This window comes from Sarcophilus harrisii, chromosome 1, assembly GCF_902635505.1.
Source record: "Sarcophilus harrisii chromosome 1, mSarHar1.11, whole genome shotgun sequence".
Lineage (NCBI taxonomy): Eukaryota > Metazoa > Chordata > Mammalia > Dasyuromorphia > Dasyuridae > Sarcophilus > Sarcophilus harrisii.
This window is the reverse complement of record NC_045426.1, coordinates 574,848,201-574,868,883: the sequence shown is the minus strand read 5'-3', so window position 1 is coordinate 574,868,883 and position 20,683 is coordinate 574,848,201. Positions and strand designations below refer to the sequence as shown.

Below are 20,683 nucleotides of genomic sequence, written 5' to 3'. Positions count from 1 at the left end.
TGTATGGCAGAATGATATCCAATTGATCCAGTAAAATGTCACAAAACGCTGTTTTTGTTTTTTTTCCCATGTAAACAAAATCCTGCCCAGCTTTAGATTTATATAACATTTCTAAATATAACATTTCACATGCCATTTCCTGAAGAAGCTGAAGATTCTTCCAGGGATCAGCTTTTTAACAAGCTAATCTTTTCTTTTCATCTTGCTCTTTAGCTTGTTTGACCAACCATGTGATGGTAAGATGTTCCCTATGCTCTCAAAGATGCCAGGCTAAAAAATTCTGCAGTACTTGTAAAAAGGCAAAGAATAACAAGTAAGTTATTGAGTCAGCTGGAAAGCATTGGAATAGTTCTGGCCTAAAAATCAAGGGCACCATCATCCTAGGAAGAAGTCAGTGACTTTCCTAGAAATAGGTGAAGTCACCTTGCCCTTCTTCTTTTAAAAATATTAAGGTATTTAAATATTATCTTAAAGACTACTGTTTTAAAATAAAATGTTGCAAAGGTACAAAAGTTGCCCCTAGAAAATGAATATAGGGTGGTAACCAAATTTAGAAAGGGAAATAATCATAACTAATATTTATCTAGTTTTAAGCTTTACAAAATGCTTTACATATATTATCTTATTGATCCAAACAAAATCATGTCAGTTTGGTGCTATTAATACCCTCATTTTACTCATAAGAAAAGTAAGTCTGGGAGAAGTTAAGTGACTTAACTAAGTCATGCTTCTGCTAAGTATCTGAGGGGAGACATTTGAATGAATATATTCCTGCCTACAATTCAGGTCACTATCTACTCTATACAAACTAAGACCCCTCAATTTGATTAAGATTGCCTCTCCCATTGCCTTGCAGGATTGGGGTAATGACCTGACCAAGAGAAGGAAGAAATCTGACTACTTTAGGAATGTGAGAAATAATTCAACTTGACCCCATGATATTCCAGTCAGTATTAATCAATCTGATATGATTCCAATGCAGTAATAATTATAAGGTCCCAGAGCTGTGAGCTGCAGATTTTAAGTTTACTTGCTGAATCATAAAGGCTTTTACCCTTGTTTTTTTCTTGTCATGATGACCAAGCCCAATATGGTAAAGAGATGACTTAAAACACACAGAGAGTCCTCTAATCTAATTTTGTACCTTTGGACCATTCTTTCTTGTCTTATAACCACCTGTACCATCCCCTCCAACCTAACTTAAGGAGAATTCCTTGTTTCATCCAACTCTTGACCCTCCTGACATATTTATTACTTTGCTTATTTTAGCTTAAGCATCATATGTCAACCAAAGAATTATTCTGTATTTGGTATGGATGGTGCTTGACAAAATTGAAGGGAGTAGTCTCCTTGGATAAGTAGATCTTACAGAAAAAGATGCCAGGGGAAAAAGTAGATGTCTCTCTTCTCTAGAAACATCAGGTGCAGGGCTTTACTATGATCTGTTCCTCTCCAGCTCAGGTTACTTATAGAAGTTTTCTACAAAATTGATCTCAAACAAATTTCAATTTACTTTGCCAATAAATAGGTAAGAAAATGAAAGTTAGCTCAAATCTTTTCAAATTTGGAAATTTTTAAACCAGGAATTCACAATTTTTTACCTATTTATATTTACTTATCTATGTTTATCTTTCTATATCACCTATATCATCTATCTTTTTATTTAAAAAGAGATATGACAAGCCAATTTTATAAAAATACAAAATGAATTAATTTCAAATTGCCTGATTTATCTAAAGTTAAAGGTACTAGGATATGTAAATACATTAAATAACAATTTAAAATAACGCCAGTTTAAAGTGCATATATTATGAGAACTGTTCAGTGTTAAGGAAAGGAATAGATATCTTGCAGATGTAACATACTTTTGTAAGGACTCATTCATTTGAATTAAACTAGAAGTTAAATGTTTTACTAATCCAATCAATTTAGAGAGCAATTTGGAACTAAGCCTAAAGGGCAAACTGTGATCTTTGATTTAGCAATAACATTACTGTTATCCCAAAAAGATCTTATAAAGGGGGAAGGACCTACATGTACAAAAATTTTTATAGCAGCTCTTTTTGTACACGAATATAATGGAATACTGAAAACGACGAACAGATGTATTTCAGGAAAACCTGAAAAAACTTACATGAACTCATGTGCAGTAAAGTAAGCTATCTATTTTCAGAGAAAAAACTGATGGATTCTGAATGTAGATCAAAGTATATGTTATTTTCACCTTTTTTCCATTTTTTTTCCCTTTTGATCTGTTTCTTCTTTCAGAACCTAATTTGGAAATTTTTTACATGACGGCACATACATAATTTATATCAGACTGCTTGCCATCTTGGGGAGGGAAAAATTTTTGAACCCCCAAATCTCTCTAAAAATGAAGGTTGAAAACTGTCTTTACATATAATTGGAAAAAATTAAATGAAATTTTAAAAATCATTAAATAATGAATTCCATGGTAGCAAATCTTCTAGCCTTATTTCTTGGCCTATGTGTCACAAAATGACGACCTCTCTGATTAAAGGACAAGTTTAGTACTGGTGGTGGTTTGGTGTTCATCCTGAATATTAAGTCTGGTTTTAAGCTCCACCTTAGGGAAAGAGAACAAGTCAAGACTTGCCCCTCATACTGGGGGCAGGAGAAGATAACCAAATAAACCTGATTGTTGAGAAGGAAATGATGGGAACTAGTCCTGGGGTACTTGATGGTTTGTTTTCTTCCATCACTGATACCTAGAAATAGGGTTTGGGACTTAAGTAAGAATACTAAAATGGTGTCTCCTGACACACTCCAGAGAGGAAAAAATAAATAGGTCCTTTTCTGTTGTGATAGCCTTTCTATATCTTATCCCCTCTTGCTTCCGTAGTAGGACATTTCCTCTAACTAGTATCAGAAAGTAAAGATTATAAACAAGAACAGACAGAAATGACTAGATTGTTATCTCTAAATTTTCTTTTGCTGGTAATGGACTCCAGAGATATACTCCCTCCAGCATGTTTATCAATTCTGGGTTTTTTCCTTACACTAGTATAATGTTATGCTTGTCTATGAACATGTGTAGACAATCAAAGATTTGATTCAATACATCTGGAAGAAAACTCAGTTACTCTACATAAATACATAAAATCAAAGGATGGAAGGCGTGCTGGCTCTGGAGCTAGGGAAATCTGAGTTCAAATCTAGCTTCACAAACTTAATCTGACCTTAGGCAAAATTATGAACCACTCAATGCCCCAAGTAAAATTCTAAAAACTATAATTTTGCAGAATGGTTCATTTCTTACCCTGACTTACTTTTCCCAACTTCTTTTCTAGGGCCCATCCAAGAATCTCACAATCCTGAAAGATACCAGTTCTAGAAGTCACACCCAGTACTCTTATTCTGTCCTAAGGCCCCTCTAATTTAAGAAAGGCTCTACAGGCCAACCATCTTTTCATTTCCCACCTGGCTGCACTGCTTTAAACTTCTATGTCCAGATCCCAACGCTCCCCAAACCCTTTTCCCCAAACAAAAACAGTGTTTTGTGACATTTTACTGGACCAATTGGATATCATTCTGCCATACAAGGAAAGCTGATTACAGGTCAGCTTAAGTCCCCATAATGGAAGTCTCAACAGTTGGTTTTATCACCATCATGTTCAGCCAGACTGTCATCCTGGCTTGTAGTTCTTAGAAGGTCTGGAAAGCTTCTTCTGGAAAAAATGGGTTGTAAATTCCTCAAGAGTAAAACTTTCTCTTTCCACTTCTGTACTTCTTTGCAGTGGCAGAGGGGGTTTCTTCAGAAGGGACAGTTCCCCCGTGCTGATGAAATTATAAATCTGGTCTATCACTCCAAAAAAAGAAAGAAAAACAGATTTTTTAATAGAGTAATGATACAAGCAATTGGATGTGGCAGTGGGTAGAGAGCCTGCCTTGGACTAAGGAAGATTCATCTCCCTGAGTTTCAAATCTGGCCTCTAATTGCATGACTTTGGGCATGTCACTTAATTCTGTCTCATTAGTTAAATGAGCTGGAAAAGGAAATGGCAAATCTTAAGAAGGGTCACAAAGAGTTAGACATGACTGAACAACAACAAATAGTTAGATAAGATTAGGTGGAACTGATATGGCCAGAAAATCTTGGTAGGTTTTATTTAATGAAATCTCTCCAATTGACTCAGAAATAGTAACAAAAGAATATTTTTTAAAAAAGTTAATGCTGAAACCTCCCAAGATATTTTCTGGTTTACTGGTTATATTTCTTAAGGACCATGTCTTTAACTTAAATCACTTAGGCTCTCTTTCATTGACCAACAATAAGTCCCAGGTCAAGCCTCAATTGATTACAGTTTGGGAGTCTGCAGACTGAGTGAAGGTAAATAGCAATTGTTTCTGTTTTGGCTGAGAAACCCTGAAGATCTTTCCCTCTCGGATAAGATTTTTTAATTTTTTTTTATGATCAGGTAAAAGAGGCCATTCTATGCCTCAATTCTTACCCAGTCTTAATCACTAAACCAGCATTGCCTCAGTCAAACTAAGACCTGTTCAAAGACTTTAGCTTAAAAAGGACAAGGTCTCCCATCTCCAGACATCCAGATGTCTTATCTTGCCACTGGACCCAGATGTGTCTGGAGGAGAAAATGAGGCTTTAGTACAGTTCACCTTCATTTAAATCCAACTCTTCTGCATGTTGTGGCTTACCTCCCAGAGGTCAAGGTCTTCTCTGAGAAGGAAGTTACAAATAAGCTAGAACTTCTTCCCTTCTCCCCTTCCCCATTTCCATTCAGATTTAGACAGAAAAGTCTAGTCAGAGAAGAGTAAAAACTTGATTCATTTTCAGTGTCCATTCATACTGAATTAAAATGAATGCGCAAAGTGGAATTAGGTTCCACTTTACAGAGCAACAAACAGAAACTGTATATGAATTTTAGCACATAATAAAATTCCGTTTTGAATTTGATGATCCCAAACCTTATTAGGTTCTAGCATGAATTAATCTGTAGTTGAAGTATAAGAAGAAGAAAACGAGGAAACCTGTGTGTAAAAACTGGGCTAAGAATAGGGGAAATGGGAAGTTGTGAAGTGAGTTATTATATACAAGTTGGAAGGAAAGCCAAGTTAGAAACTGAACAGGAAAGCTGACAAAAAGCGAGTCGTATAAATTAAGCCGAGGGATAAGACACGAACTAAAAGCAGATTTCAGGGGGATTGGGGTGGAGGAGAGAAAAAAAGCACCGCATCAGGAAAAACGTACAAGCCTTGGAATGGAAACATTGGTCTCAGGCAAACTGCTCCACGCAGAAAAAGGTCTAAGGACTGAGAGGGTAAACAGGTGAACTTAACCTTGCGCTTAAAAAAATTCCTCATTTCAAAGGCTCCCCATCACGGCTAAAGCTCCACGGCCCTCCTGAGCATCCCCGCCCCCATTAGATTGTAAACTCTTTTAAGGCAGGGACTTTCTTCTCAGCGTAATCCCCAATATTTAGCACTTAGTAGGCGCTTAATGTTTGAACTTTGGTTAATTTCCCGGTCCCCCCTCCCGCCGCCTTAACAGCCAGGTTATCCTCCCTCTCTCACTCCGTGGGTTCCAAAGGAAGCGCGTACCCCTCCCCCCCGCCCATCAAAGACAGCTTGGTTTTTCAGCATCCTTACCCCACTCCTTCCTACCCCGGCATCCAGATTTTCCCTCCCCGAAGGGAAAATGTGGCCTCGACGCGGGCGGATCCAGAGAAAACCAAGCCGGCCCGAGTCGGTTTCAGGCATTTGTCGCAAAGCGGTCGCGACAGTCCTTAGCAGCTGCTCCCACCGCCCCCCTCCTCAGTCATTTTTCCGGGTCCTCTCCTCAGTCACCTTCCCCTCCTCCTCTGGAGGATGCTCCCCTCGCAGTAATCCTAGCTGGGAGATAGAGACAGTCTAGGTTGGGGTTCCAAGTACTCCCTCTCTGGATGCTTTTAAATGTATAAGATACTTAACATTAGGAAAAAAAACAATTATTCTGAATAATTATCTGAATTTTGAATAATTATTTAAATAAAAAATTTGAATAATTATTATAATTGAATAAAACAATTAAGATAGTAAAAAAAAACCTGTAGGCACAATTTAAGCGAGTCTTGAGTCTAAAATGAAAGGTTTCATAAAGAGCGCAAAATGAGAAACACTTCTCATTTCCGTCCCCCTCCCACAGATAACAGGCGCAATGAATATGACAGCCAAGCTGCAGACTAGCGAAAACAAAACAAGCTTTCAGAAGCTACTCGAGACGCATGCGCCAAAGCGTGCGGCTCTTCCCTCTGAGATTGCGTCACTCATACGTCATACGAGATTTGGTCGGTGATTGGCCGATCGCGGAGCGAACGGCCCTGGCGGCGGGACGCTTGAGTCTTGGAAGGGCTGAGGAGAAGAGTATGCCGTCTTCGGCTGTCTCCGTCTGATCCGTGCTTTCCGCTTCTTGCCGGTGGGTCCCGGATGGGTGAGGAGGGTGGGAGAAGTCCTGGGAGGCCTGGATGGGGGATGGGAGAGCGCCTGGCTTGGAAGGAGGGGGGAGGAGAGGGAAGAGAGGAGGATTGTGGGATGGGGGCGGGCAGGCCCAGCCCGCGGAGAGCGATCACAAGTTCTCCCCTAGAAATGAATGCAAACTGTTTGCGTTTTTGTTTTTCTTCCCGGGTTATTTCTACCTTCTGAATCCAATCCAAGTGCAACAAGATAACTGTTCGGTTCCGCACACATATACTGTATCTAGGAAATACTGTGACCTATTTAACATGTATAGGACTGCTTGCCATCTGGGGGAGGGGGTAGAGGGGGGGAGGGGAAAAATCGGAACAGAAGTGAGTGCAAGGGATAACGTTATAAAAAATTACCCTGGCATGGGTCCTGTCAATAAAAAGTTATTATAATAATAAAAAAACAAAAAACAACAAAGTTCTCCCCTAGAGCCCGGTGCGTTGGAGGCTCGGCTGCAGCACACGCTTTTTTGTGCCCTTCTGGCTTTCTGAGCCCGTCTCTTATCAGTCTCTATTTTTTTCTTTTCATCTATCCATCTTTATTCATCCATTCATATCTTTGCATCCCATTCATCTTTCTAATTTTATCCTTTCATCTCTTTACATATTCATTTGTCCATCTCAGTATATCGTATTTATCCATTCATCTATCAGTTTGTCCACTTATTATCTAATCTGTCCATCTCTATCTATTCATCCATTTATCCATATCCATTTGTTTACCGACCATTCATATCTCTATCCATTCAACTATACGTGCATTCATTCATTCATCTATATCCATTCATTTCTATATATCTATTCATATCTCTCCATCCATTTATACTTTTCTGTTGTCTCCATTATGTCATAAGCTTTTTGAGGACAAGAACTGTTTGTGCTGTTCTGTGTTTCCCCAGCCCTAGTGCAGTATGAGAGTCATAAATGCTTTAATGTAATGCTCTTTTCACTACAGTTGCATAGTAAATGAGTCAAGATCGCTTAGTACCCAAAATAGGTACATAATAAATGGTTATTAATTGATCTGTTAGGCACTTAATAAATGCCTATTGACTTAAGTAGGAGCCAAGCCTAAACTTGGATTTGGACTTGGAGTCAGAAGGTTGAGTTCAATTCCTCCTTCAGATACTAGCCTAGGGACACTGTATAAGTAAATTAAGCTGTTTTAGGCTTAGTTTGCTCATTCATACCATAAAGATAATAACAGCACTTTTCTCACAGAGTTGTTGTGAGCTAATGAGATAATACATATAAAACACTTGCAAACCTTGATGTAGCTGTTATTTTTTATAGAAAAGGCTTTTTGACTGACGGTTCTACCTATTGCTATAATCATAGAGCCTTCATAATGAAATGTTAATCAGAATTTTCCCCTAACAATGACAGTTTTATAGAGTTACATAGAGCCATGATGTCAAATTCAAATAAAAATGACAATATATTGACTGAGAAAAACCAGAAATTATCAGCTCTGTTGTATATTTTTTTAAACTATTTCTCAACTACACTTTAGTCTGGTTCAAGAGTAGTTTTGCTGGCAGAGGGTTGGACACCTGTGGCCTAGCCAAACTTCTCAAACTTTTTCCACTCTTGACCCTTTTTTTCGGAGAAATTTTTATGTGACCCTGGCATATAGGTATATAAAATAGGCATACAAATCATTTACCAATAATGAATAATAATTTTGTGACTCCCACATTCAGTTATGAGTCCCCATATGAGGTTGTGAACCACATTTTAAGAAGCTGGGCACTAGAGAATGTGCTATGTATGCTGAAAAAACACTGAGAAGTCAAATGACTGACCCAGACTTGAATAGCCACCAAAGCAGAACTGGGACTTGAACTTAGGTCTTCCTGGCTCCTAGTCAACAGACATTTATTAAGTGTCTGCTGTGTCAATCAATAAACATTTATTAAACACTTACTTTGTGTTAGCCATTGTGCTAGGTATTCTTAGCTCATTATTTACTATACAACTGTAGTCAAAGTCTGGTCATAGAATTTTAGCTATCTAACTTACTAACCAACTAACTTTGGGCAAATCTCTTAACAATTATGTTATCATCATGTGCCAGCAAAGCCAGCAACTTCCAGGGAAGGAGATGACCCTTGTGTTAACACACAACAAAGAAAGGGTCTTGGTAGGTGTTAAGAAAAGGTGGTAGGATTGGGGTATGACCTTTGTTTGGTTTTAGCATTCAGGTAAAGCCTTTAAAGAGGAGTACTCCTTAGAGATAGGGTACCAGACTTATGGTTAGGAAGATCTCAGTTCAAATCCAGTCTCAGATATTTACTAGATCTGACCCTGGGCAAGTCATAACCCCATTTACTTAGTTTTCTCATCTGAAAAATGAGCTAGAGAAGGAAATGACAAACCATTCTAACCACTTCTTTGCCAAGAAAACCCCACAGACAGTATTGGCTATGGGATGATCCATGAGATCCAAGACCTCACATGACCAGCATTGTTTTATGGGGCCCATCTATATCTTGTAGTCTTTTGCTAGAGGATCATAACAGATGAGCTGTCTTCTTAGAAGAATGACAAAAACTCCCTTAACTTTCCCTTAAGAAAAGTACATTTCTTTTGGGGGTTATAATTTTGTGGGGCTAAACAAATGGATAGCCAGAGAATATTTTTGGGAATACTAGCATGAGAGATGGCAACTTTTCTTTTAAACTAAACTAATTTCAAACTAATTCATTTGGATTCCTGAGCTCAATTTAAGCTAGTTGGGTGTAGAATCAGTTAAAAATTAGTATAGCAGAGCAGCTAGATGGCACAGTAGATAGACTACCAGTCCTTAAGTCAGAAGGACCTGACTTCAACTTTGCCTTTGGACAATTAACACATCCGAGCTGTGTGACTCTAGGCAAGTCATTTAACCCCAATTGCCTCACCAAAAAAAAAGAAAAATAAAAAAATAATAGTCTTAACTAGTTAATTAGTTAATTATAGAAAGAAAATTAATTAGTTAATTATAGAAAGCAAGTAATATTAATTTCAAGCAATTATACAAATAAACAAGTGCTTACTAAATACCAAAAATTGCTAGACACTTGGAATACAGAGACAAAAATGAAACAGTTTCTACTCTCAAAGGAACTAACAATTTATTGGAAATGACACTATGTATATAAAAAAGTATATACAAAATTTATACTGAGAAAATACAGGGTAGTTTTTGAGGGAACTGGGGGGAATCGGGGAAAAAACTGATGTAGAAGTTTGGGACTGAGCTGAACCTTGGGGGAAACTAGGGATTTTTTAAGAGGCAAAATTGAGGTAGTAAATAGTACATTCAAGGGACAACCTATGCAAAGACCTAAAGTGAAGACATGAAGAGCTATGTGAGGATTAACATCAATTCAGTCGACTGGTTTGAAAGATATGTGAAGAGGAATAATGTGTGATGAGTTTAAAAAGGTTGTGAAAGGTTATATATGCCATACAGAGGAATTTGCATTTGAAACTAGCAGGGAAATGACATGGTTAGACCAGTGCTTTGAGATAATCACTTTGACAGATAATTTGGAGTATGGATTGGAGATGGGGAGAACTTGTGGCACTGGTGGCCCTGGGAGTAGAGAGAAGATTAAAAAAGGGCAAAACTTGGCAGTTGTTTAGATGTGGAGGGATAAGGAAGAGGGAAAAGTATAGGATGACTTTGAGGTTGTTATCTTGAGAAATTGGTAGAATAATGATACCTTCAGCAAACTAGAAGAGTAGTAAGTTGCAGAGGCAGTATATAATGAGTTCTGTTTTGAAACTCTTGAGTTTGAGATGACTGGGATATTCAGTTTAAAATGTCCAAAAGGCATTTGTTGATATGGAACTTGAGTTCACGGGAGAGAGTAGGACTGGAGAAATAGATTTGGGACTAATTTGCTTAGAATTCATAATTGAAGCCAGAGGTAGGAGAAATAGAAGAGGGTTCAGGACAGACTCTTGGGATATATCCGCAGTTAGAGATTAGGACATATATAATGAACCAGGAGATTGAGCAGGAGAGGCCAGACAGGTATTATCTAGAGCTGAAGTGGGGAATATCTGACCCTTGAGGACTGGCATTGTAAATGATTGAGCTGAAAAGCTAGGGATGACAGCAAACTCTCACAGCTTTACAATCAATTTTTAACCTATTTCTGTATGAGTCATGTTGGAAAAGAGAAATAAAAACAAAAGAGAAAAGCCACACACACACAAAACAAACAACAACAAAAGGTGAAAATAGTATGCTTTCATCTACATTTGGTCTCTGTAATTTTTTTCTCTGGATGTGGACAGCAGTTTCCTTTCAAAATCTTTTGAAATTGTTTTGGGTCACTGTATTGATCATTGTTTTGCTTGGTTATTGCCCTTCATTCTTAAAGAGGACCAAAGTGACATCCCTATGAGAGAGTCAAGTTAGTGTGTCTGACTGTGGCTGATCAGACCAATATGAGCTTAGCATGCTCTGCCGCAGGTTGGGCACAAATATATGAATATTTGGGATGGATTCTCTAATTTGTGCATCTCATGTTTCTTCTGAGTTAATTCAATTCTGTTTTGCTCATAGACTATAGTGCCCTCTCTGATGAGGTCACACAATGCTGGGTTGTCCTATGCCAGTGTCTCCCATGTCATACAATCAATTCCAGAGTTCTTAAGAGAGATCTTGAGAATGTCTTTGTATCAATCACTTTTTCTAACCAGCTTGTGAGCATTTGCCCTGTGTGAATTCTCTGTGGCTTCTATGTCACACAATTAATTCCAAAGTTCTTGAAAGTGTCATTGTATTACTTCTTCTGACCACCATTTAAGCACTTACTTGGTGTAAGTTCTTCATAAAATAGTCTTTTTGGTAAGCATACATTTGGCATTTGAACACTGTGGCCAGCCTAATAGAAGTGTGCTCTCTGCAGTAGATTTGGAATGCTTGGCAGTTTAGTTTGAGAAAGGACTTCAGCTTTCTAGTGTCTTAACCTGTCAGATGATCTTTAGAATCTTCTTAACACAATTCAAATGGAAGCATTTCAGTTTCCTGACATGGAGCTGATTTATTATGCAGATTTTACAGGTATACAACAATGAGGTTAGTACAACAGCTCTGTAGACCTTCAATTTGGTGGTCAATCTCTTCTCCCACACTTTCTTTCGGAGCCTACCAAACACTGAACTTGATGATTCTACATATGGATGGTGTGCTGTTGGCTGATGAAGTACCTGTGTTTTCTTGTTGTTAATTGCTAAGCCAAAATTAGCACAAGCAGCAGAGAATTAAACCATACTTTGTTGTATCTCAACTTCAGAAGCTGCATTGATGAGAAGAGCTAAGTCTATCATAGTTGGTCATCACACAGGGTGTTACTATGTGTGGTGGTTTCCTGGTTCTACTCATTTCACTTAGCATCAATTCATGTAAGTCTTTTAAAGCTTTTCTGAAATAGGTTAGCTCATCATTGCTTATAGAACAGTAATATTCTATTATATTCATATACCATAATTTATTCAGCCATTCCCCCATTTTTGGTCATCCCCTCAATTTCCAGTTCATTGCCACTACAAAAAAAAAGCTGCTGTTGGAATCTTTACAAACTGTTAAGCCATTAGAATTGATAGAGACAATAATTATCTAATTTAGCATGGTTCAATATGATTAATTTGATCTTAGAAGGAGATATTTTGGGCCAGAACTTGAAACAAGGTACTAAGTACAACTGATAGAAACGATGCTTGTGTTCACACCTTTAGAGAGCTCATAGAAGCAAGAAATATTTAAGTACTCATTGGAGTTCACACGGTTTAGTATGAGATATCCAAATTTACAGCTCCCTTAAGCCCTGCCTCCAGAAGGAGGAGTTAACCTTTGGGAGATCATATATATGGAGGAAGCTCTTAGAAGTAAGGAGAATTTCTTCGGAACATTGACTGGGGTCGGAGAGGAGCACTCTGGGAGGAAGCCCACAAGCCTCTCTTTGAGGCAAAAGAGATTCATTGCATCTTCCACCTTGGTGCTGGCTGGAGTCTGAAGGACAAACCTTTGGATTTGGAGACATTCAGAGGGAGCTCTTAGAACCAAGCAGAGAGATAGGCCTCAACTAACCGGGCTATTTTGGAAGGAGAAAATAAACGTTTGCATTTTTACCAGCTGGCTGCATTTTGGAGTAATTATTTATTTCAACTGAAACTAAGGCTGCCTCCAGAAAACCTCCCCAAGAAACCCTTTCCCTCAGAGAGAACCATTATTATACTTTAAAGAAGAAAAACACCAATAAGCTGCTATAAACATTTTTGTGTATGTGGGTCTGTTCTCTCTTTTATTATCTCTTTGGGAGACAGGCACAATAGTGACACTGGTGGATCAAAGGGAATGTACAGTTTTATAGCCCTTTGAGTATAGTTCCATATTGCTCTCCAGAATGACTAGATCAAGTTGCAGCTGCAAATGAGTGATCTTCTTCAACTGCTATTGGTCATACCAGAAAGTAAAAGCATCTTTTAAAGTTTTCTTTCTTTGATCTCCATTCTTTGATTCATAGCTTCTCAATGGGCTAGATTTTTTTCTCACTCTGACTCTCATTGATTGGACAAAAATAGATCCCAGGCCAAACCCAGTTGGTCATTGTTTGAGCCTGGATTGACTCACTAAATATAAAATAATAGTTGTTTTTGTTTTGGCCAGAAACCCTGAAGGTCTTCCTCTTCAAGATTAGATTTTTTTATTTACTGAGTAAAAGAGTCTATTCTCTTCCTTATTTCTTACCTAACTTTAATCACTGATTGGGTGTTGCCTAGTTAATCTGAGACCTGTTAAAAACCTGAGCTTAAAAAGGTCAAGATCTCCCACAGTATCCAGGGTCAACTCCAGTCATCTTGATCAGTATTTTGCCATTGGACCCACATAATTCTGGAAGAGAAAGTGAGGCTGATAACTTTGCATAATCCTCCCTCATTTCAGTCCAGTTTACTTTGATGTTATGGTATCACCTCCTTGATGTCATAGCTGTTTTCGAGAGTGAAGGACAAACAACAATCTTGACTCTGGTGTTTTCCAAAATAGTTCAGTGTTGTACATTGATAATTTTTTGTCTCTTCTCATACCGAGGAAGTTACTTTTAATTGATTTGCTTGAATTTTGTTGAGCACTTGATGTGAGACAGAAGAAGGGATAAATTATAGCTCTCTCAGTATAAAGTTAAATATATTCGGCATTAAATCTCCAATGAATTATGCCATCTGAGAGAGGACCTTAGAGAATATCACAGACTGCCTACCCTAATACCATTTCTCAGGTATACTTCATCCTGCTTATGATAGGTTATTACTGATTGTGATGTTGTTTTACCCCATCCTCCTCTTCCAAATTTGTGAGCACAAGTTTTTTGCTTTGGTCTGCTTCATGTGCCAATCTCATAATTCCCTATCTATAAATATCATTATATCCTTATTCTTAGCTATCTGGGCATTTTCCTAAGCTTACAAATGGATTTATTCAACTCCCCAAGATTCAGTCATACAAAATGAGGTTTGAAAGGCTGACTGTCTCTACTAATGCTTTTAATTTTCTTATTACAAACTTGACAAATGTTTTATTATGATTATTTCCACATATAAAGAAGGGTAAGACCATGTGAAATCATGAATCTCCAATATATATAGCTTTGTGTTTTTTTTTTAAGTATATAATAAATTTAACACTTAGTTCTAAAATTGTCCTCTTTATTTGTTTCTCTGAACTTCCTTTTGCTCTCTTCTTCCTTTATTTTTTCATCACTGTCACTATTCCCTTTTTATTCACATAACTACTTTCACATTCCCAATTAAAAAAAAAAGGTTCTGATACTTTTTGGCCCAGATCCATCAATTCTGAAACTGTGAATTTGAGAGCTGCCTTCATCTTCTGTGAGCCACTTGAGGTACTGTCAAGCCAGGGGCCTCATCTCTTCCTGGAAACACTCAGAACTGTTTGGCTGGCAGCAATAATAGAACAGATGGGGTGAAGCGGTCTATGAATCTCAAAGAATTAAATGGAGTTACATGCCAAATAGTCTCTCTGTAGGACCAAGACCAGGTTTTTAAAAATTCTTGAATGGTTTGTACTTTGTTGGTGATTTTTTGGTTTTGTTTTTTGTTGTTTGTTTGTTTGGTTTTGGTTTTTCTCATCACAGTTTAGGGGATCAGTTTCTGTTGTATTTTTCGTGATGCTAACATTTTCCCTGACTATGTGCTAAAACAAGGAATTGTTTCTTGTTTCAAGGTTCTTCAACTAAGGCCATTTCCATTGCAGTGGCCTATATAAATTCTGTCTGTAAAATAGGTAGAATACTGTCCCTGGATTCAGAAAAATCCAGGTTCACATCTTGCTCCATGTACTTACTAGCAATGTGACCATAGGCAAAGCACTTAATCTCTCTAAGCTTCAGTTTCCTTATCTGGAAGATGAGAAGGTGAACTTGATAGTCTCTCAAATTCTTTCTGTCTCTAATTCTATGATCCTATGGGTCCATAAAATCCTGGGGCTGCATCTACCATCCCTTCTGATACCCACTTTTAGGATACTTCTAGGATTCCTGGCTTGATAATATTTTTGGAATTTTTCATTACCTATTATAATCATTATATCAACTTTGTGTTTCCTTTTTCTCTTGATTCCCAATTCACCTTATTTTTCCTACACTTTGTATAAATAAACATGAACTTTAAAATATCCATGGGCTAATAGCCTGATTATTATAAATTACCAGGATTTTTTTATTTTTGTTTTTGTTATTCTTTCTATTTACGGTACATATTCATTTGTATATATTGTTTTTCCAGTTCTAGTTATTTTACTCTTTATCAGTTCATTTAAGTTTTCCCATGCTTTTCTGAATCCTTCATATTCAGTGTTGATTTCACTGCATTATTATTCTATTATATTCATGTATACAGAAGACTCCAACTAATAGATATATTTTGTTTTCAGTTCTTTACTACAACAAAAAGTGTTATTTTCTCTTTTTTGGTCTATGTGGAAAGGTAGCATTTTTACTGGGAGGAAATATTTAGCCAGAAAAAAGTTTTTAATGACAAGAGATTGTAAAAGTCTCAGCAGGCAGGTGGAATTTTTATTCTGAGAAGGAATAAAATTTTTGTTTGAAAGTGATGTGGGAGGTTTACAAAATCGGGGAGATTTAGATGGAAGATGGGATTTCTTGGAATAAGGATATGGGAGAAGTTAATTTTTTTCTTTCAGGAAATGAGAAAGAAGGGGAAAGTATAGGAAATAAGTCTTAGGAGGTAGGAAGATTTATGGGAGAAAGTATTTGGAAGGTAACAGTCTGAGTTAGAAGAACGGGGTACTATGTAGAAGTTCTAAGTGAAGAGAAAAAATGGTTTATTAATAAAGGGATCTGACTAAGAATGCATCTGGGACACAAGATAAGTGAATGAAAAAACATTTATTAAGCACTTAGTATGGGCTTAGTTCCTGGAGAAATACATATAAAAACCATGACAGTCTCTGCTCTCAAGAAATTTCAATTCAAATTGGAGAAGATCACACATTTTGGAAAATGGTGTTCCAGGAGGTAGATAGTTTGGGAAATAAAGGAAATGGTAAGTGGAGAAGGATAATGTTGATTTTTTTTGATTACTGTTCCTTGAATAAAGGTAATAGGAGGGATAGAAAGGAGTAGAACATAGAAACATGGCAGAAATATGACCAGAGAATATAAAAAATTGATGACAATAATATTTACCTCTTAGGGTTGTTGTGAGGGTCAGATGAGATAATATATGTAAAGTGCTTCAGTGCAATACCTGACACATAATAAATTCTTAAAAAGATACTTGATTCCTTCCTTTAAGAGTGAGATAGACCTTAAAATGAGGAGGGATTATGTTTAAGTTTGAATATGTTTAAGAACTTTTGATGGAACTAGCTGCATGACATGAGCATTTAACCTCTTAGTTCTGACTAGTGGTATAAGCATTTAACCTCTTAGTTCTGACTAGTGGTATCAAAATCAAATAAAAACAAAGGCTACTGGACTAAAAGAATAAGGGATAAGGATTCTGTGGACTGCATATTAACTTAGAAAAACCACTTAAATATTAGCTATATTTTATTATATTTTTATTATTTTGTTAAATATTTCCCAATTACATTTAGTTTAGTTCAGACTACTTAAGAATGTTGTGGGCTGAATGCAGCTCTGGGGCCAGGTGTTTGACTCTTCTGCAACTCCCTTAATCTATAGGTTACAAAATGGCAATCTAGTTTTCACTTGGAAAAAAATCAGGTTTGGACCAAAATGAATAAAGACACACATATAATTTCTTTATTTGTTTCCCCTACAGATTATTACTGAATATGAGAAGATCTGCAGCACCAAGTCAATTACAGGGGAGTTTAGCAAAAAAACTAAGATTTAGACCTCCAGGAAATATTAGTACATCAGATCTCAATGAGAAGATTGATAAACAGGGTCCAAATGCTACATTTACTGAGGTAAAGGAAAAGTGAAGAAATCATATTATATGTACTATATATATTTGATTGTATGTCAAGATTTTTCAAAAATGTTATTTTTAAATTAATTGTGGTTTATTAAGTATAGAAAATTTTCAAAATCCTTGTCAAAGTAATTTCCAACAAACATTTTTGGAAGTTATGATTTAGGAGTTTAATTCTAATAATTTTTCAGAATTTTGAGAAAGAAGAGAATGTTCTTTTTTTTTTTTTAAATTTAGCACCTTTAGTCCTTCCTTCTTGTCATTTTATTGAAGTTAATCATTTTTCCTATGCCCTTGAATTTATTCTTTTCCTGTCCTTTATTGCTTTAATAATCATTCCCTCTTTCTCATGCTTAGATCTCTCCTTTTCCATTGGTTCCTCATTTACCTGCAGGAATACTCAGGTCTTTAAAAAAAAAAATCCTGCTTTGACCTTTGTATCCTCTTTAGCTACTGTGCCGCCTTTTTCCTCCCTTTTATGTACTTTTTGGAAAAGTTGTCTATACTTAATGTTCCCAAATCTTCATTACTCATCTTCTCCTTAGCCTCTTGCAATAGGGGCTTCCATTTTTATTACTGTTTTAAAATTTCTCTTTTAAAGGCCACCAATGACCTTTTAATTGATAAATCTAATGATCTTAAAAATATAATTTTCATTACTTTGCATTATCTGACACTTTAACCAATCCTTTTCTCTTGGATATTTTCTCTTTCCTTGATACTTTTCCAAAACAACCAACATTCCTGCTTTTCCTACTTCTCTAATTAATCTTTTTTCTGACCTCTTAAGTTGGATTTTCTTTAAGATTCTATGCTCACTCTTTGTTTTTTCACTCTCATTTATTCCTGTTTTCATGTCTTCTATGTAAATGACCAATATTTCTAGTCTTGATTTTTCTCTTTATTTCCATACTTTGGCATATTCCTTTATGAGGCCTGTCCTGATGTCCTCAACTACTTATATTTCCTCTTTATAATTTCAGTTTCCTTGTATTTATTGTAAATATATTTTTAATGTATTTCTATATGTACATTTTGTCTCTCTGATACACATTACTCCCCTTCATTTACTACTTTGTCCAAAAAATTGACCTTTTTTCTATTCTTCATGGACATCATTTCCTCTTCCATTTTAATATTGGCTGTCCCCCATGGCTGGAATATACACACTCATTTACCCCTCTCTCTTAGAATCCTTAGTGTCCTTTACAGCTCATCTCATACAATACTTTTTACATGACATCCCTGTTTCACTCAGCTGCTGGTAATTTTTCCATGACTGCTTCTATCAAAGTTATATAAATATATTTGTTTTGTTGTACAAGAAAATTAGATCTAATGGAAAAAATCATGAGAAACAAATTAAAAAAGGAGGAAATACTATGCTTTGATTCATATTCAATTTCCACAGTTTTTTTCTCTGCATGAAGATAGTATTTTGCATCCCAAATTTATTAGAATTATCTTAAATCACCTCATTGTTGAAAAGAGCCAGGTTCATTACAGTTGATCATCACATAATCTTGTTGTTTCTGTGTATGTTGTTCTCTTGGTTCTGTTCACTTAGTTCATGTAAGTCTTTCCAGGCTTTTCTAAAATCAACCTGCTCATCATTTCTTATAGAACAATAATATTTTATTATATTTATGTACCATAATTTATTTAGCCATTCCCCAATTCATGGGCAGCCATTCAATTTTCAGTTCCTTGACACTACTAACGGACATGCTACAAATATTTTTGGTACATATGGGTCCTTTTCCCTCTTTTATAATCTCTTTGAGATACAATAGTGACATTGCTGGATTAAAGGGTATGTAGTTTTATAGGCCTTTGGGTATAATTCCAAATTGCTCTTCAGAACAGCTGGATCACTTCACTTCACCAGTTAGACATTAATATCTCATTTTCTCACCTTCCCTCCAGTATTCATCATTATCATTTCCTGTCATCTTAGCCAATCTGAGAGGTGTGAAGTAGTAACTCAGACTTGCCTTAATTTGTATTTCTCTAATTAATAGTGATTTAGAGCATTTTTCATGACTAGAAATAGTTTTAATTCTTTCGTCTGAAAATTATCTTTGATCATTTATCAATTGGGTAATGACTTGTATTCTTATAAATTTGAGTCAATTCTCTATATATTTTAGAAGTGAGACCTTTATCATAAATATTGGCTATAAATCCTGCCTCCCTAACCCTCTCCCCAATCCACTTTCTGCTTTCCTTCTAATCTTGGCTGCATTGGTTTTGTTTGGGCAAAATTTTTTTAATTTATTGCAATCAAAATTATCCATTTTGTATTTGTATTTTGTAATGTTCTATATTTCTTATTTGGCCATAAATTCCTGCCTTTTTTTACAGACCTGATAGAGACCAAACTTTGCTCTCCCAGTTTGTCTATAGTTTCACCCTTTCTTTCTAAATCATGAACTCATTTTGATTTTAACTTGGTATAGGATATGAGATGTTGATCAAACTTGATATTTTCTTGACATCAAAATCTAAGATAAAAATAACAGCAAGTGAATCAAATTTACTATTTAGCAATAAATATGAATTACTGAGTTGTCAGTTACAGAATGGATCAAGAAACAAAGTGTTGTTCATAGGGAACACTTTTAGTTCAAAAAGATATGAGTAGGTTAAAGTTGAGTAATGGATTTAAAATATACAGCTGAGAGTTTCAGAAAATCATGGTTTTTGGAAGTGGTAGCTGGTAAAGTAGAAATTAGAGAAAAGTAAGAGACAAACAAGATCATCAAGTAATGGTGAAAAAAAAACATAAAAAATGCTTAATTTTTACATACTAAATAATTAAATTTATAGTAAGATTATACACAAATGTAAGAATAAATAGACAAAATATAGTCATGGTAAGGTACTATAGTACCTTATTACTTTATTATTTTTTGCATTCTTTATATTATATTATATTATTTATTATATTTTTATATATTATTTATTATGTTTTTATATATTATATATTTATATTATATTATTATATTATATTATTTTTTATTATTATTTATTATAGTACTTTATTATCAGTATGTGACAACTTAAAAGAAGATGAACAATAAAGAAATCACAATTGTGAACTGTGTGCTTACCTGAAAAAATATAATTAATGGAAATGTGGAAAAAATTAAGTGGAAGAAGTAGGGAATACATATTTAAGTATCACATTATAAAAAAGTCCTACTTGAATTTAAGAAGGCAGAAATTACATATACTGTATTTTTAGATCAATACAGTAAAATTAGAATTAAATAATAACCTGTATAGGAAACTAAAAAATCTTTTAAACAGTGATTATGTTTAAAATATTAGAAAATTAATATTTGAAAGAGTTATATATCAGAATTCATAGGAGGCAGACAAAAGCTATTCTGACTAGTAAATTTATCACCAAGTGGTCACATTAGTAAGAAAAAAAGAAAAAAAATTAAATTTGTATCTAAAATTGCTAAGTAGGAAACATAGTGACAATCAATGGGAGAATAAAACATTTATAAAAAATAAGTGGAGTAATAAATTGAAAAGAAAATGGAAGAACAATTTAATTGATTTAAAAACCAGTGTTTAATTTCTTTTTATGAAGATAAATTGACAAAATATATTTTGAGGAGAAACTGGTCTATAATATTTAGTGATTTTTTTTTTTAACCTTGAAATTGCCATTGTTTGAACAAATGAAATTTTAAAAATCTCTGAGG

The 20,683-nt window shown here is 35.5% G+C and overlaps 1 protein-coding gene and 1 long non-coding RNA gene across 3 annotated transcripts in view; one reads left to right on the top strand and one right to left on the bottom strand.

Annotated features, from left to right (window-relative positions):
• Positions 1-5,950, bottom strand: part of LOC105749362 — a 30,562-nt gene extending 24,612 nt beyond the window's left edge. Inside the window, exon 1 of the long non-coding RNA XR_004231054.1 lies at positions 5,629-5,950. This is a non-coding gene — a long non-coding RNA (uncharacterized LOC105749362). The remainder of the gene's footprint in view (positions 1-5,628) is intronic.
• Positions 5,951-6,252: 302 nt separating this feature from the next.
• RAD54B (RAD54 homolog B) overlaps positions 6,253-20,683 on the top strand; it is a 111,172-nt gene continuing 96,741 nt past the window's right edge. Inside the window, exons 1-2 of one of the 2 annotated variants that reach the window (XM_023496390.2) lie at positions 6,253-6,433; positions 16,809-16,959. In XM_023496390.2, coding sequence (XP_023352158.1) covers positions 16,822-16,959 — 138 coding nt within the window. In that variant the 5' untranslated portion in view covers positions 6,253-6,433; positions 16,809-16,821. The remainder of the gene's footprint in view (positions 6,434-16,808; positions 16,960-20,683) is intronic. The other variant, XM_003760258.4, reaches the window with a different exon arrangement.